We start from the raw sequence: 17,936 nt of genomic DNA on the forward strand, positions 1-17,936 counted from the left end.
TGCCCAAGGATGGAAATTGTCTCAGCTCGGCTCCTAACTGTACTTTCTCACCGTTTGGTGTGCCAGATCATTGCAGCCTTCCATGCTTTGTTAGTGGGCCTGATTAGCATCAGGACCATCTCTGTCTGCTTCGGTTCAGGGCCAACCCTCCTAGCCCCAAGCTGGGGGCTGTGCTGTGGTGTTTCCAGCCCAAGGCTGGATGGTGCTGCTGCTGGGTGTCTGCATGAAGTCTGACAGCACAGAGAGGCTCAGTTATGTCTCGCACACCAGCCCCTAAGCGTGGGGATGCTCCCGTGGATGTCTGCGTTTCGTTGCCAGGAGGGGAACCTGAGGCACAGCACGGCAGCAGCCAGCCCTGCAGGGTCGGGACAAGCACGAGGCTCCCTGCGAGGACGGCAGGACCCGAGCTCTGCAGGGCATGCACGCCGGGGGCTTATCTACACAGCCCTGTAGCCTGGGGGGGAGCAAAGCAGCCTGCTCTCCATTTACGTTACACACCAGCAGCTACCGAGCATCACCTGCCTCTGTGTGCCCGCCCGGCGAGCTTTTCCGCGGCGTGGGAAAGTCTGGCAGATACAATCTCTCCCGAGCAGCCCGGCCTTCCCTGCTCGCAGCCTGCGCTGCAGCGCTGTGCCTGGCCCTTGGCAGCGCTCCCCCTTCCTGCCCTGCCCCAACCTCCTCCTCCTCGCTCTGCGGGATGAGGCCCAGAGCTGCACCTCACTGCCGACTGCGGGCTTGGGGTGTGCTGCCCACCACCCCTGCTGGGGAACGTGCTGCCTGCCCCGCTGGTGCTTCCCGGATGGGTGACACCCTGTGGGGAGCAGCCCCAGCACCGGGGTGGGTTTTGCACCCCGCAGCCGGAGCTGGCAGAGGTCTGCATGGCTGGGGAGGGCAGCGGGAAGAGAAAGACGCTTCTGCCCGAGCAGCCTGCCGATGGGGGAAAGTGGGTGTGATGAGGCCGAAGTAATTCATGGGGTTGTATCAATTTTGTCAGCATGTGAACACACCCTAGATAGCAGCAGATCTCATCTTGCTGCAGCAGCTGAAGTGACACAGTCAAAGTGAAACGTTTCAAACCGGCATTTCAGTATTTTCCAAAACAAAGCATTTTAGAGGCTCTGTAACTGTGATAAGCGGCGGAGCTTCAACCCTTTGTTCCCAAGTGGGACAGAGGAAATGTTGAAACGTCAGGATTTCCCATGAAAATGAAAGCCTGAGCAGAGCCCAGGCTCCACAGGGCAGGACGGGCCCCTGCCCCAGCGCTGCTCCTCCAGCTCTCACCTGCTGCGTGGTGCTGGGGCAGCCTGAGATGGGCTGGGCGGCACGAGGCACACCCCTGCTCTCAAGGAAAAGGGTCATTAATGGCCTTTAATTGACACCTCCTGCTACCCTGCGTGGGTGCCATAGGGCATCAGCGCCCCATCCTGATGGGCCAGGACTTGGAAGGAGCAATGCCAGGAGGATGTGAGGAGCGTGGGGTGCCCACACGGTGACGGCCCCGGGTCCCCATCAGCACACCGAGGGATGCTGCCGGCACAGCTCGAGGTGCCGCAGCCTCGGGGCCAGGGACGTGCCTCTGGGCAGGGCACCTGAGGCCGCGGCTGGTCGCGGCACACCTCTGCCACCGCGGTTGTTTTTCAGACACCGAGGGCGGGCACACCCCGCTTCCTGCACAGGCGGCCCGGGCGCTTCCTGCGCCCGCTGCTATAATTAGAAGGGCAGCAGGGGGCCAAGCCCCCAGGAGGTGCTCACAGACCGTGCCAAGCACCCGACCTCCTGCTGTGCCAGCAGCTGAGGGGCAGAGGTGGCGTTGGGGTGGTGTCCTCTGCCCGATGTCCCAGTGCCACGAGGGCAGCCCCTGCCCGTGCAGAGGGGAGCGGGCAGCCATGGGCAGCGGGGCTGAGCCCGGGTCGAGCCAGTGCATGGGAAGCTGGAGAAATCCCCTTCCTGCTCCGATGCACGTGGCCCTGCCTGATTAACCTTCCCCCACGCCAACAGGCAGGAAGGTGATTTTATCTTTGTGTGGCTGGTGGAATAAGTGGAGTCTGAAAAACTTGCCGGAGGGCACCAGCAGGGTTGGTGCCTTCCCAGGGCTCAGCCTGCTCCTGGAGAGGAGTGAGCCCACTCCCAAAAGACCAGGCTCCCCCTTTTCCTGGGGATCCCAGGCGGAGGATGGATGCAGCCTGCCCTGTGGCATGTCGTGGTGGCCCTTCTGCCAGGCCCAGGGCTCCTCTGGCACCTCTGTCCCACCTATGAGGTGCTGCTGCTGGCTCTGCGTACCACTTTGTCCCCTCCCTGGCCAGCCCTGTCCCAGCTGCTCTCCAGACCCTGAGTGAATACATGGTGCCCTCCTGCACGGCAGGAGCCTTGCTGCTCTTCAGGCCCATCTCCCTGCCGTGCTGACACGTGTCTGACTGCAGCTGCAAACAAGGGGACTCAGGCAGATGTAACTCTGCACAGAGCAGAACTGTCTGTGTGTCCTTTCAGGGGTGCCTTGGGGGGTAGGGGGGGTTCTTAGTATATCTGCTTGTCAGGCTTGAGCCGGTAATACCGCTGAATCAAGCATTGTGAAACTGCATGAATAATGAATAGCCGTCACATGAATATTTCAGAGTCACAGTCCTGAGATCTCCCAGTGCTGCCTTAAAGGAAAATGGAGGAAAAGTTGTCCAGAAAGAACAATGTTTCCTCTAGGCAAAATGCACTGGCATTGCTGGCTTTTGAAAATGAGCTGCTGCTACTAAATAATTCTCAGGATTTGCATGAAAAACTGGAGCAATGGTTTCGCTCCAAGGCAGAAGAAGTTGGCAGGGAAGCCAGCCTTTTTGGCACAAGCAGATGATTACCCCGCAGTGGAAGGGGAGCAGACTTCTCCTTTGTCTATCCAGGGTTTTTTGTGAGAAGTCCCACCAGCTGTGGCTGTCCTCCAGCCAGCCAGGCGCTCTGTTAACATGGTGCAGAGGAGCTTGGTGAGCCCCTGGTGGTGCAGCCAAGAGGGGCTCTGCCGCTGGAGGCCTCGTGCCCATCTCCTCCGTGCTGTCCTGAGCTCTCAGCCCCTAATGTATGTGCATGGGTACCAAGGCCACCTCTACGCAGCTCCTGTGTCTTCTCCTAGAAGACATTTACTCTTCCTCAGTAAATGTCTTCTAGGAGAAGCATATTGCCAGGTGAGGTACAACCAGAAGAAACCCATCTTGCTCAGGTAGGCGCAGCACAGTGATGGGTGGGCTGGGGAACGCTGCAGTTAAAAATAGGGAATTAAGGACCTAGCTTGGATGTCTCTGTCACTTGGGTCACCTAGTCTGTGTCTCCCTCAGCACTGCTCTGCTCAGAGTAACCCTTGCTAATGCACACTGCCAAAGGCTTGAGGTGGGTGTGTGGAAGAAGGCTGGATGAAAGCCGGAGTCGTTGGCTTGGCCCTCTGCAAAGCCTGCCGCGGGTCCTTGGCATCCCCTGAGGCACCAGGACCACCGTGTGCCCTGCGTGTGGTGGTTTTGGGGGAAAAAACGAGGGGAAAGAGGCATCCGAGGGGGCTGCGGGCATCCCACCGAGCCCCTCTTCCTTTGCACACAGGGACGGCCGGCGGGGCACGGCAGCGAGCGGCGGCCGCGGGGCCGGGCCGGGCACACGGGGAGCCCACGGCGGGGACAAGGGGGACCCAGGGGGGGACAAGGGGGGGCCCAGGGCGGCCACAGGGCACCGCCCGGAACCTTTCCTCCCCGGAACGCCGCAGCGGGGCCGCGGCGGAGCGGCGGCTGCGGGGAGCTCCGGTTCCTGGGGCGGCCGGTTCCGGGCGGGCCGCATGGGGAGGAAGCGGGGCGCGGGGCTGGGCCGCTGCCTGCAGCGGGGCGCGGGGCGCCGCGGGGCCGCCTCATGGGTAGGGCGGCGGGGCCGGGGCGGGGGGACCGGGTCCGTATGGGGGGGGTCGGTCCGGGCTAACGGCTTCTGCATCTTGTGTCGTCCCGGCAGCGGCACGCCAGCGAGGTGGGCGACGAAGCTGGCCCCGAGCAGCGGTCGGCGGTGGAGCAGAGCCCGCTGGAGGAGTTCCTGGCCACGGCCGAGCTGGCCGGCACCCGCTTCGTGGCCGGTGAGGGGCTGGCAGCGGGCTGGGGGGTCCCGCGGCTGGGGCCGTGGGGCTGGGGCCGTGGGTACGGGCTGGGGAAGGGGTCCTGGGGCAGAGGGTGTGGGCAACGGGGGTGCTGCCAGCCGCATCCAGGCTCTGGGTGACTGCCTCTGTCTCTCCCTCCCGTCCCTCAGAGCGGCTGAACATCCAGTTCGTGTCAGCTCAGACCCGCACCGGCCTCCTCACGGCCCAGGAGGCCCAGCGCGTCCGGCAGCTGCATGAGGAGAACCGGCAGTTCCTGCGCATCCCGCGGAGGTGGGTGCTGCCAGGCCGGGACGGGGTCCTGCTGTGGTGGTGGGCTCGGGTGTCATCGTCTGTCAGCCTGGGGACGGGACGCTGCTTTGTCACTGCCCCGGTTTGGGGGATGTCATGACCTCCCCTTCACAAACCTGTGCTAGCGCGCAGGTGCCTGCCTGCCTGCCATGCAGGTGCTGCCAGCCCCGGCACGTCTGTCCTGGTTACATGGGTTTTCTGCTCAAAGCTGGGCATTGCTGGAGCTGGTGCATCGAGGCTGCAGGCTGTCCCCACCCAGCAAACCTTTCCTGAGCTCTCTGCATGGTGGACAGAGAGAAGAATCCACTGCCTTAAACACCTTGTAATTCTTAGTTGCATTTGTTGTAGGCCGTATTGGGATAGGACAACCAGTGCAGAGGACTTGAAGCAAGCTGAGAGAGAGAGCTTTCTCGAATGGAGGCGACAGCTTGCCCAGTGAGTATGCACTTGTGTGTGTGTGGTATATAGCTGGTCAGATTTGGAGCTGCAGGAAGAGGTGGGTTGTATTTATCCTTGTTGGACATCTAAAATTAACCTCTTCTCAGTGGCTCCTTGTACTTGTTCTAGAAGGTTGGACATCCCAGTCACAGTACAGACACACCTTTGTGGTGAGCTCCACGTAGTTCTGCTGTGCGTGCACAGTCTTGTACTGCTTACAGCCAAAATTCTTGCAGTGCTTACCCATAGCTGCTGTTCCTCAATCTCCAAACTGTGTTATCTAGTTTATTAAAAGTACTGCATTCAGCCTTGCCCCTGTGATTCCCGAATGTTCACGACGGAGCGTGTTGCGCTCTTGACTTTGGAGTGATGAATGTCATCTAAGAGCAGCAGTGCTGCCCTGAGAGTATGGTGCTGCCAGCTCTGTCTACAGCAGATTGTGCTGGTCCTGTGCTGCCTCTGCTGGCCTGGTGAGTTAGGTTGTATCTGCATGCACACAGTGAGCCTGCTTTGCCCTGAGCAGTCGCTCAGGCTCTGCTAATAGTGAGTTAAGGATTGTATAGAGCTATTTCAAGTATTGTCCTGAAATACATTATTTTCTCAAGGTGATACTTGGTTGAGTAATAACTACTGGCATTTGGAATAACTTCCCAGGTTTGTTACTGCAGCTCTGAAATTTCACAGGAAGTCTTTTGATGAGTTCTTGCCCTTTTCATTATTTAGCATTTCCCTGTTGGTACAGTCAGGAGCCGTTGTGTTCCTGTTGAATCAGTGCCACTGACAAGACTTTACCTGGGTGCCTCATCTATTTGCAAAACTAGCAGAAACAGTACCTGCATTTGAGTCTGATTTTGATAGCTCTCTCTGTAACTAAAGTCTCATGGGCCTAAGGAAGAGCCAGTGGCGTGCTTTATGCCTGACGTGGGCCAAATATGATGTCTTTACTCTGTTTTACCATAGCCTTGAGGAAGAAAAAAAGTTAATTCTAACCCCATTTGAACGGAACTTGGAGTTTTGGCGTCAACTTTGGAGAGTCATTGAAAGAAGGTAAAAAAAAAAAAAAATTTACTGCCTGCTTTTTAAAAGTAATGTTTAATGTTTTTTCCTGCATTGAAGCTTTTGAGCCACATGTCAAGTGTCTGAGCACTGGAAAAGCAATTACAGTAAGTAATGTTCTGTTATCAGCACTGAAGAGATTTTGTTTTGAAGCGATCAAAAGATGACGTCAGGAAGAGCAGCTGATAGTGCACGCTAGCTCTCAGCATGGCAATTCTGCAGATAGTTCACTGTGAATCTCTAGTGATTCTTCAGATGCTGCTGCTCGTGGCTTCTTCCAGTAACTCTGTGTGGGAGGCATCTTTTAAGAATGTTTCTTTGAGGTCTTATGCCAAGATTAACCCTTGCCCCTATCTCTTAACCACACAGTTGTATCCTGACTTCCAGGGGTGGGAGAGAAGGGAGAAAAACGAAGTAGCATTTGGAAATAAAGAGCCTCTTGGTCTTTGGCTTCTTGTCATGCAGAGAAATTGCAGCAGTGCACAAAAGACAGCAGCCTGTCATATCACAGAAATAGCTTTGTTTGCTCTGCAGAGCTGTAATACAATAGGAGTGCTATTTCCTAAGTTAATCTGACTGGGGCGTTTAATTTCAGTAGTAATTAATTTTGAGCATCTCTTCTGATTTTCTTAAAATTGAAAAATACTTCATCAGTGAGGTCATGGTGAGCTGATCCTTTCACAGAAGTGTCTTTGTGCTGGGTGCTACCACGGCTTTGAGTTTGTGAGGGCTGGGTCAGGAGCATCTGCTACGGCATATCGTGATGTGCCCTGTGAGTGTGTGTTTTGAGGCTGGAATGTGTTATTAATGCTTTTTGGCTCTTCTTGCAGCTCTTTATTTCAGGTAGGGCGAGTATACTGTCTTAGAACCTAATGGGAAAGTCATCCAGTCCCTTCCTTTGCCAGTTAGATTTGATTCATTGTCAGCCTTTTCTCATCACTGTTTCAAGCTAGTTCCCAGCAGTGTCATTCAATAACTTTTCTGTTATCCTATCGCAGTACATGGTGTCATTTGTCTTTCAAATTGATCGTTGAATTTCTGTAAATGTTCAGTACTTTGTACCTATGTGACTTATGTGATGACTTCCTTGGGGTTTCTTATTTATTTATTTTTAAGCAACTGCCTTGTGAGACTTGAAATTCCTCCGTTCAACCTGTAGTGTTCTGAAGCTGTCTGGAGCTAACAGAAATCAACAAATAGAATCATCAAACAAATAAAATCAGCATCTGCTAACCAGTATTTTAAATCATGTAACTGGAGAAGTTCTAGTGGAAGATGATACAGTTACATTTTCCTACCCTTTTGAAAAAAGAAACACGAATGCTCGTATCTGAAGCCATTGCATTTAATTTGCACGTAGAACTGATGAGTCTTTGTCATGTATGTGGTGGCAACCTGGTGGCTGGATTTCTTAAAAGCAGACTTACAAGGCCTTTCTTACTTGGAGGAACAACATGTTTTATTGAGGTGTAAGACTCTTCTTCCACTGTTCTATGCTTTTTGTGATGCTAAGAGTACAAAGGAAATTTCAAAGATACCTGACAGCAAACGCTCAGTATCTGCAGGTCATTTGTGGGAGATTTTGTACGCCTTCCTCCATGCAAAGGGGACAACGGTGTTCTGGAATATCTTATTGTGTAGGAAAACCACCTCTTCTTCTTCTCTGTAGAACATTGCTGCAGTTTGCGGCTGAGAACAGACAGAGACAAAGCTATGTTACCACAGTTCTTAGTAACATTCTACGTGATAGAATACCTGTAGTCTTGTTCTTGCCTGCCGAACATTTCCAAAGGGTAGATGGCCAAACATGCATACCTGCTTTCCCTTTGCTTACTGTGCAGGAGAATTGGCTGAGTAAGACAAGCAGAAGTATTGCACAGCAATGCTGCCTTGTGGCATAAATGTGGCTCTCTTAGGGCATGTGGAATGCTAAGATGCTTTGTTAATTCAGTGAAGGTACGTAATAGGATAAAATACAATTAAAATAGGTAAAATTCATTAAAAAAACAAAAGTGAGTAAAGTGTTGTTGCTTTTTTGTGGCAGTGTAAGGAGGAATATTTCATGGGGCTTCTTTTTATTTATTGCAGCGACATTGTAGTCCAGATTGTGGATGCTCGAAACCCCCTTCTGTTTAGATGCCAAGATCTGGTAAGTAAACTACCTTCTTGACTGCTTTTATTTTTATTTCTGAGAGTTTATTCATGTGATTTATTTTCTTTTAGTACATTAAGCCACATATCTTGAAGCTGTTCAGCTGTTGTGTTTAACTGGATACCTTATTATTCAAGAATTCTGACGTTACATTATTTTTCTTAAGTGCTTTTTGATATTTCACGCAAAACATAGTTGATTTAGAGACAGTTCTGCTGGCGTTATATTGCAGATATGTTACTGCTCCTCACTGTGCTCTGGAAGCGTCCACACTTAACCATCCATTTTTATTCCATCATGCAGCGCAGTCAATGCATTCATCATTGCATTGTGTCAATGCGATACGAAATTGCTCAAACGGTCGATCTTAGGAGTTCTTGCTGTGAGGTGCTGGTTAATGTCTTGCCATCAATCTAAGCAGACAAGACGTTTGCACGCGTGGCCAGAAACAACCTGTATTGCAGTGGTTGCGTGCTCCCATTTGTGCCTGTAGCTGTCCGCTCAACACCAGATCTATCTAGCCCAAGGGATGGTAAGCTTAGCTACACTCGCATGGGGCTGTATGCGACAACTTGCCTTGCTGCTTTTATATCGCCTTGTGGGAGGAGTCCAGACCAGAGTAAGAACTACTTTTTTCTCTTATTTTCTTCAGGAAAGTTATGTTAAGGAAGTCAGCGGTGACAAGGAGAACATGATCCTTATAAACAAAGCGGATTTGCTGAGTGAAGAGCAGCGGGCTGCTTGGGCACAGTTCTTTGAGAAAGAGGGCGTAAAAGTGGTGTTCTGGTCAGCCTTGGCAGAGTGCAGACGGCTATCTGGAGAAGAAAAGGTACTGTAAATGAGCGGTTCAAACTGGGTGTGTGCTGGCTGCCTCTGTAACTTTTTTTTGGTGTTACGCTTGTGATATACCTGAGTTCCTTTCTAGGAAAGAAAGGCACAGTCTTTGTCTCATGGAAGGATTTCTCTACAGACCTGTGTGGTTATAACACAGCATTTTAATAACTGATTCAGAGACAAAAGTGAGGAAAGTAAAATGGTGAATGAAGTGGTACGCCTTTCAGCCACTGTTCACAGCGCTTGCAATTTCAAAGTTAATGAAATGGTAAAGAATATTGAAGTAGAATGTGAATTTGTTCCTTGAGCTTACTGATGAATAGCTACAGAAACAGTCCTTGTATATCTGTCCATAAACAATAACTCAGATGAGTTGAAATCCTTTCCAAGAGGGATGCTGTGAGGGACGTGGTTATCTATACAGAGGATTTTTCTCTCCTGCTGAGTGATGGTGTTTCTTTGAGAACCTAAAGTAACTGAGAAACCTTTCTTGCACAGTGGAACAAAATGTGTTGCTGCCTCAAGGTATATGTTATCAATAAATTCCACTTTCAGGGTTTGCTAGGTTCATCTGTTAGAGCCATTGCCATTCAGCTGTGGAATATCCATTATCTTCTTTCAAAAATATGTAGTTTGTTCAGCTGGTTCACAGTTCTTGGATAAAATGTTTTTACAGATTGATGTAAAATGTGTTGGCTCTCTTGTCTTTTTTTGAAAAAAAGGTCAAAAATACTACCCTTATGAAAAGGTCTTTATGTTTAAATGTGAACTGCTTGCAGGGAAGAAATGTAACGGTTTAGACTAAAAATGAGACAGCTAGAAATTACTGTATTGTTATATTTAGATATGAAACAGAACATTTTTGTGTTTTGGACATTTGGAAATTTTTTCATTCCTATTACTAGGAACATTTGACAAATTAAAAAATATATATATATTTTTTGGGCTCTGCTGCTGCTACGTGTAAGGAGGAAATGTGAGCGTGTGCACATTCACAACTGTGGTCCTGGAGAGAGAAACCTCTAATACCTTCACAACGAAGCTAACAATACGACCAGGAATATTTTTTTCATTCTCCTAAAGTGGGTTAGTTTTTTCTAAATCCTTCTTAAGACCCCTAAAAAAAACCTGTGAGACATTAGGAGTGGATTGTCAGTCCTTGGGATCTGGATAATGAAAAGATAGTCAATGGCACTGCAAGAAATACAGTAAAGTGCAAGACTGTTGGTACCGTCTTTAAATTTCACCTATGAAAAACTGTTCACACAGGAACTAGGTACTGAAGATGTAGCAGAGGACCTGAGTGATTCTGAGGAGGAAAGCTCCAGTCAAGAAGAAGATGGCACAGCAGACAACAGTGTAGAAAGCACATCCACAGGCAGTGCTTTGCAAAGCCAAGTTCTGGTTAGTGATGATGACACTAGTGAGGAATATGAAGACTGTGAAGATGATGAAGAGGATGCCTGGCAAACCTGTTCTGAAGATGAAGGTGGGGACAAAGTAAATGGTATTGCCCCAAAGAGGATAGAAAGAACTGATGGTACTGCAGTGCAACATGTGCAGGAGCAGAACCGGAACATCAGGAACTTCAGCCATCTGGTACAGAGAAATGAACTGCTGGAGATCTTCAAAACCATGCACAATAGACCAAGGGTGAAGGATGGGGAAGTAAATGTTGGACTGGTGAGTTGGACCTTGTGCTTAAAATGGAACTTGCTAAATCTAAGTTTTAATTCCATACACCTTCCATGGGAAACGTTCATCCTGCAGCCTGGCTTTGTGTAAGGATAAAAAACTAGCAAGTGCAAATCACTAGGGGTTTTGTGGAAATATTAATTCTAAAGTGTTGGAACTCAGTATTTGCTGCTGACCTGATTTTTCAATACTGCTTATTAAAGTGCTTTTGTCAGAGCTCTGCTGGTATTCTAGCATGACCCTGCCTAATATCATTGTTACCATTCTACTTTATCTAGGTGGGTTACCCTAATGTAGGCAAGAGTTCGACCATCAACACAATCCTTGGAAATAAGAAGGTGTCAGTGTCTGCTACACCAGGACGTACGAAACACTTTCAGGTATTGTTGACGAAAAGCTTTGCTTTATTTATTTTGTTCGCTGGTAGAAGAGAACTTCCTCATGAAATAGTTGTAGCTGTGTGGGCTCTCTGAGAACTGTCTGCCAACCTGAACTCTGCCCAGCAGCATTTACGTTGGAGAGAGTGGGCTCAATGTATATCATTTTGAAACTTTAGTCCTTGCTTCCAAGCTCTTGTTATGCTTTGAGAATCTTTCAAGAGGGATGCTGTGCAGTGGAATATTTTTCCCATGTCTTAATTTTATCTAGGTAGCTTGGCCCTTCTTTTTTCAACTCTGGCTGTGAGGAGAGAACCTTTGAAAATTAAGTGCTTCTCTGAGTAGCTGAAGGTCGTGCTTCAAACCAACCTTCTTGTCCACGGTCATTGCTATGAATAAGTCTAGTTATGCTGCCTCTTTCATGTTGATCAAGTTAATAATTTTGAGTTGGCAGCTCCAGCGCCACAGTGAACATTGTGGCGTTTGTACTTCTGCAGCCTCCTGCCTATTTCAAAAGGTCCAACACCTTAAAGATTTCTGGAGCGCTTTCTCCTGACAGGCAGTGATGCAACAGATGAGAGAGCTGAAGATCTTGCTGCCCCCATCTGGACACCTTATTTATGAACCCTGGAAGTGTTGCTGTCTTTGACATTTTTTTTTTTTTTTAATTCACTGGCTGGGGCCAGCAGGGCAGATATCTGTGTTAGTAACATTTTGTCTTATTCTCATTTGCATCTCTATTTCATCAGTGCATTTGATCTCTTGTTCCTTTTTCCTCCATGGACACTGCCTCGCCTTGGTGAACTCCTTGGTTATTTGTTGTGTAGACCCTGTATGTGGAGCCTGGCCTGTGCCTCTGTGATTGTCCTGGTCTGGTGATGCCATCTTTCATCTCCACCAAAGCAGAGATGATTTGTTCTGGAATTCTGCCTATAGACCAGATGAGGGACCATGTCCCTCCCATTTCTTTAATATCCTTTGCATGGGGTTTGTGAGGGTGGCTGCAAGTGTTGGATCTGGAATATGGGATGTAGCATGTTCCAGCCCTGCTAGGCATTTGTGTGGTCATGCATTGAGAGCATATAGGATAAGACAGCCCTGCTGGGTTTGTCATTCCCTGTCTCATTTCAAGTCTATCCTGTTAGCAGACTTGCATTGTTTTTCTGACAACAACAAAAGAATTTTTTGTATTGTGACAAAGTCCAAAACCATTTCTAACATGTGCGCTTGGAGTGACATGGGCAGGATTACCTGCATAGCTGAAAGTCACAAGGTGGTTTCCTTCACTAGCTTACGTTTGCCAGCATATCCCACGAAACATTTTGGAAGCAACCTATGGAATAAGTATCATAAGGCCAAGGGAAGACGAGGATCCAGATAGAAAGCCAACAGCTGAGGAGCTGCTAACAGCATATGGACGTAAGTGATGATACGTTTAAAACCTTTACTATGTGCCTGGTCCTGAATGTGGCCTTAGGAGAACAGATGTAGTGTTTTTATTGAGGAGGTTCATGAAATGTCCTGCCAGTCTGTGTAGTACACTGCTGTATCCTTGAAACTACCAGTTGTTCTGTGGCACTCTCATCCTTATTGATACCTCCCATCAACTGTGCCTTGAATTAGGCTGTGAAGAATGCAGCGAAGGTTTATCTCCCTTGTCTGATTCTTTGATGCAGTTAATCTTTGGTTTTAAAAATAAATTTAAAAAACAACAGGTTTTCTGGTGGTAGGGAGATGTCAGCTCACATCGTTCTTGTCAGGTTAGGATGCTTCTGCATTTCTTCTGCAGTCAGAAAAATTCCCCTTCACTCCATGCTTTCCCCAACAGAAGCCTCTTTCTGAGGGAGTGTTATTGTCTTTTTTTTTTTTCTTTTGAGGAAAGATACAAATGTGCAGTTAGGCAGATGAGAAGAATGTGTTGATTCTCTTGTACTGACATGGAATGTACTTCTGATTTGTCTTCCAGATATGAGAGGCTTTATGACAGCCCATGGACAGCCAGACCAGCCAAGATCAGCTAGATATGTGTTAAAAGACTATGTCAATGTAAGTTCTTTCTACATCTGGGTTTTCTTTCCTGATAAGAGGTGAACTGAAGGTTTCACTGGAGCATGAAGAATAACAATAAAGTGAATTCTCTTTCTTTGGATAAAATCGCTGTACGTTAAAATACTCCTAAAATTACACTATTTTTATGTTTTAAATAAATGGAATCATCATCTCTCTAAAAGAGGCAGCAGGTATTCTGGAATTAAAACCATTTTGTTTAGTTGGGTCAATATTTGGCACAAAGGACTGCCGTTCTGAGTGTTGTAGTACTACATGCTTCTACAGCATCTCTCGGCAACATATCGCTGAGTATTTCTTAATAGGATGCTCCAGTACTCCTCTGAGAGTTTTGTACTGCATTGCTTGAAGCTGAATGTTGCAGCTGAGAGTGATGTTTTGAAGTGGGATGGTGCTTTAATTTAAAAGTTGAAGCAGGGTTTTGCCTGGGAAAAGAGAGACCAGGTGTACTGATAGTCTGCTAGTGTGAGGCCCTGATCTTCTGGGGGCCCTTCCTAGCTTTGGAGTTGTTCTTTTTCCTCTCTGGGGGTCTCTCTGACTTTTTTTGATAACAACTCGACACCACTGTTTTCACAGGGGAAGCTGTTATATTGCCATCCACCTCCTGGCATTGACCCAAATGATTTTCAGCACCAGCATCAAAGATGCCCAGACAGCAGAACTGTCCAGGCCAGCAGACAGGTGAAGCCTGAGAAGAATACCAAAGCAAAACAAATTGAAAACGTGGTGGACAAAACATTTTTCCACCAGGTAATTCTGGGGGAAGTTTTAAAGGAATTTTTACAGTGGCACTGGTGTGTCATAGTTACTGGAAAAAATAGCTTTGAGGGTGGAGGGCTGCTGGTTGAGTTAATGGTGTTAGAAGCCATGAGATCTGCACCTAATTTCTACCCAAGAGCTCTGTGTTCTTTTTATTATCTCATAAGTCACTGGGAATGTCGTAGGTGACTGAAAGATAAGCTAATAAGGAGCACGTAAGTTGATTTTAAACTGTCAGCAGGGTGACCCTTGTCATTATTAGCCTAACATCAATCTTGAGCAAACAGGAGAATGACTGGGAAGAAAGGCAAAGGAAAAAGGTGGTATGACAGCAACCAACCAGGAGTGTGGTTTGGGACTGACAGGTCCTTCAAACTAGCTTTACTTCTTGAGATCACATATTTAGAGGGGGCTATAATAACCATCTTTAAGACAATTGGTTTAGTACTGTGAGGTTATTTTGATTCAGAACTTAAAATAAGAAGAAAAGAATAGAACGTAGAAACTGATTTGAAATCTAGTTGAGAAGTCTCAAAATGAAGTGGAAAATGAGAATTTCTCTTAACTTATATGCTTCTTGTTAGGTTCCACAGGGATCTGTTTTGCCCCTAAACTACTGAAAAGAAATATTAATTACTTGTAGTGAAATGTCAAATGCATCACTGATTAAGTCTGCACACCTGACAGAGATCAGAATGGAGTGTTTAGCAGTGAAGTAAATGTGTCACAGCGTGATCCATTCAGCTTGAGTAGCTGGGTATGAACAGTATTTGTTTCAGCACAGCTAAAGATAGTCATGCATTTTGAAACCAAGAACTCAGACCCTTTTCAAAAACAGCAAGCTGTTTCAGAGAGCTATGACCTGAAAAGAATTTTTGGGATTACCAGACTCTTCCTCTGGCTGCCCAAAGTGCTGGCACATCTGGCTGTGAGCCCCAGCAGTGCTACCCACACTCCCGACTCGAGCAAGTTATTTTAGGTTCTGGCTTTCACAGACGCCAGATTTGTTTGCAGAGACAATGTGTTGTGTGCAAAGCAGAGACTGTGAGAATCAGTCCTAGCGCCACAGCTAATGTCTGTCGAAGTTCAGTGTCTTGTAAACACTCTGCCTCTGCTTGCAGTGGTGAGCACTGAGGACCTGGCTCAGTGAGGCACGGCTGCGGGCGGAACTGGAAAGTACTGGCAGACTTTACTCAACTGCACGGCTTGACCTTTCCTGCAGCTCTGGAGCTGGGGACTGAGCAGGTCTTGTAGAGTTTGAGCTTGCCTGTGTCTGGTTTTATTAACATGTCACAGTTCCTTGTGATTAAATACCTTCTCCTCAGTCACTGGTCGCTATGTCTTCCTTTCCAGGAGAATGTTCGTGCCCTGATGAAAGGCGTCCGGGCTACAATGGGGTACCGGCCTGGCAGTGGCCTCGTGTCTGTGCCTACAGCCAATTCTGGGAATGTGGTGGGAAAGCCCTGGAAAAAACACGGGAACAGGAACAAGAAGGAGAAAGTTCGCAGGATCACTAAGCATCTGGAGGCTTAGCTGTGCCTCCGGTATCTGGCTTTCCCAAGGCAGGGTCTGCACTGTCCTGCAGGCATGAACTAAGTGGGCATCACTAGCTCACCTGCGAGCTCTGTGCTGGTAGGCCTTGATAAGAATGGGCTCTGAGACTCGGAGCTCATCCTTTCTGAGAACAAAAGAGACCTGGCCATTCGTGTTATCTGGAAGTCAGCCCGGACATTTGACTGCTGCTGAGAAGTCCTTTCAGTGGTAGAAGATAGGTGCAGAATTGTTTTTTCCTTCCATAAAGGATGTATTTTGTAACTGTTGGGATCAAAGCTAGCCCTGTAAAACTGACTAAAATCTTTGAACAGTTGAATCTTAATGAGTGATGTTTATTACACTGTGAGACACTATTGTTCATCTCCTGTTTTTATAAGCTTGTTTGTTGATTTGACAGAATACTTCAGTGTGTTGAAAAACTGCTTGAAAAGAATCTTTATTGCCTTCTTCCTTTTCTGCTCTGTGAGCCCTATTCTGTGAAATCCTGCACTGAAACCACTTCCTATCTCCCAGCCTAAGGCAGAGCAGAGCACGGAATGCCATGCGAGGAAAATGCTGCTTTTGTGTCCTTCACACTGAGCTGGTATCAGTTGTGTTTCTGTGTGACTTCCCACTGGTATTTTAAAACATCAGTTCCACGTGGCTGGCAAAAAAAAATGGTGCTCATTTGTCCTAAAACACGTTTAGGATTTTACTTCATATGTTGTCATGTTCTGTCTTGCTGCTCTATTATACGTTGATCTAGTCTCAGAAATGTTGTAATAGGTCTTAGTGCATACATTAGTATTTGATCCTAAAAAACCTGCTTGCTTGGGGTCAGATGTGAGATTTACTTCTCGGTTGCCCTGCTGAGAAAATGCTTGTGTACGTGGTCAGTGCTTTTCATTTCTAGTCCAGCATGGGAAGTAATGATAGGACTGGAGACACAAAGTCAGTTTCTGTTTTGCTTTTAGGTGGTAAAGCGCAGTGACAGATGTGGACGCTGGTCTCTGATACTAAAAAGAGAATGCTGTCCTGTAATTTTGTACTTTCCAGGCCTTAAGCATGGATGGAAATATGAAAACAGTTGCTGAGCAGAGCCACAGCAGATGTGGGGCATGCAAACAACTGCTGTGGCCTTTGGGACCCTTTGTGTGCTTGTCTTGTACAATTTTGCTGCGCTGTGCATGCAGAGGGTCCCCTGACAGCAGCTCCCGTTTTCCCCTGAGTCACCTTGGCTCCTGTTTTCCCAAGTCCCTGCTCTGAAGTTCTTAATAGAATCATTGGAGGGGAAGATATTTCCCTGCCAGATGTAAAACTAAAGCATAATTACACGGAACAAATACGGTCAGTGGTATTTTGAGTCAATGTCCCATAAAGGAAACTGGCTTCTCAGAAGAGGCTATTTTGTCTGGCTGTCCTGGAGAAGAAGTTTTTTGCCTTTGTTTCCTGAAGAGATTGTGCCTTCACCAAACTGATCACTTACCAGACTTCTCCACCCTCCTCATAGGGATGGTCTGTGCTTGCCCTACTACTATGCTGGGGACCTCATAGCTCAGAAACACTTCTTTCTTTTTGTTTTGTCTTAAGCTATTACTTGTCAAATTACCTGCCAAACCGAATTTGGGGTACCCTCTATATTTTTTTTCTATTTCTTTTCTTTCAAAGCATTTTGAATTCTTAGTTGATGTTGCACCTACCAGAATTGGGGATTGGACTAAATGATCTTTCAAGGTCCCTTCCAATCCCTAGCATTCTGTGATTCTGTGAATTTTCGGTATCATTCTCATCCTTTTCCTGCCATGTGGGTAGGGTTCGGTCTCTTGTGAGCCTCCTTGGTGGGCAGGCCCTTCCAAAGCCTGCTGCTTTGGACAGTTCTGCTTGTTGCTCACAGAAACCCTTGGCCACGAGACTTGCTGAACCCCTGTGCCGTTTGCATGAGTGAATGGAGGACAGTGTAAATATGACTGAGTAAGTAATGTTTGCTCAAGTTTGTTACGTGCAGACTGCTGCTTGTGCTAAAAGACTATTGCCTCTATAGAAGAAGGACCATAAAAAAGAAGAGCTCTGGGCCCAAAAGCTTATTAATATTTATGCTGCTATTGAGCAGTGGGCAAACTAAATAATAGGCAAGGACTGTGGTTAAATTAATGCCTTAATGCTTTCCTGTGGTGGTTTGGTCTGTTGCTGAACCGCATCCGCCCTGCCCTACCCTTGCTGGGGAATGCCAGGCTGGCTGTGTTGACAGCTCAGCACAGCAGCCACGAGCAGCTGCGAGGCGTGAGGCAATGCCGAGGCTGCTCTGCTGTCATGAGCCTGCACAAAGGAGACATTGTGCTTCCCTGCAGCCACCTGCTGAACGAGCCTCTTTCTGCTTCTCTTTCTGCAGGAGTCAAGTTGCTTTCTGTAGGAGTCAAGTTTCCATTTCTGAGTGCCGCTTCCTTAGAGCGCCTTGTGTGTGTAGAGGGAGCGTGCGGGCTGTGACCAGCTCCAGGCTGTTCGCTGGGGTCTGCAGCACCTCCAGCCTCTCCAGGGGGCTTTGCTTTGCGACACAAGCAACTCATTTTCCTGGCCAATATTACCTGTGGCACTGATACCCGGAGAGTTGATTTTAGGTGACCTGACCAGG

At 47.9% G+C, this 17,936-nt stretch overlaps 1 protein-coding gene across 2 annotated transcripts in view; it reads left to right on the top strand.

Annotated features, from left to right (window-relative positions):
- Window positions 1-15,761, top strand: part of LSG1 (large 60S subunit nuclear export GTPase 1) — a 154,326-nt gene extending 138,565 nt beyond the window's left edge. Inside the window, exons 2-15 of one of the 2 annotated variants that reach the window (XM_050712606.1) lie at window positions 3,803-3,877; window positions 3,970-4,087; window positions 4,258-4,378; window positions 4,745-4,831; window positions 5,795-5,881; window positions 7,979-8,039; window positions 8,695-8,871; window positions 10,146-10,559; window positions 10,850-10,951; window positions 11,776-11,919; window positions 12,244-12,367; window positions 12,915-12,994; window positions 13,592-13,765; window positions 15,128-15,761. In XM_050712606.1, the coding sequence (XP_050568563.1) occupies window positions 3,803-3,877; window positions 3,970-4,087; window positions 4,258-4,378; window positions 4,745-4,831; window positions 5,795-5,881; window positions 7,979-8,039; window positions 8,695-8,871; window positions 10,146-10,559; window positions 10,850-10,951; window positions 11,776-11,919; window positions 12,244-12,367; window positions 12,915-12,994; window positions 13,592-13,765; window positions 15,128-15,307 (1,944 nt within the window). In that variant the 3' untranslated portion in view covers window positions 15,308-15,761. Of the gene's footprint in view, window positions 1-3,756; window positions 3,878-3,969; window positions 4,088-4,257; window positions 4,379-4,744; window positions 4,832-5,794; window positions 5,882-7,978; window positions 8,040-8,694; window positions 8,872-10,145; window positions 10,560-10,849; window positions 10,952-11,775; window positions 11,920-12,243; window positions 12,368-12,914; window positions 12,995-13,591; window positions 13,766-15,127 lie in introns of those variants that run through there. The other variant, XM_035544421.2, reaches the window with a different exon arrangement.
- Window positions 15,762-17,936: the final 2,175 nt, after the last annotated feature.

The sequence above is a fragment of the Cygnus atratus genome, chromosome 9 (assembly GCF_013377495.2).
Source record: "Cygnus atratus isolate AKBS03 ecotype Queensland, Australia chromosome 9, CAtr_DNAZoo_HiC_assembly, whole genome shotgun sequence".
In the NCBI taxonomy this organism is placed as follows: Eukaryota; Metazoa; Chordata; class Aves; order Anseriformes; family Anatidae; genus Cygnus; species Cygnus atratus.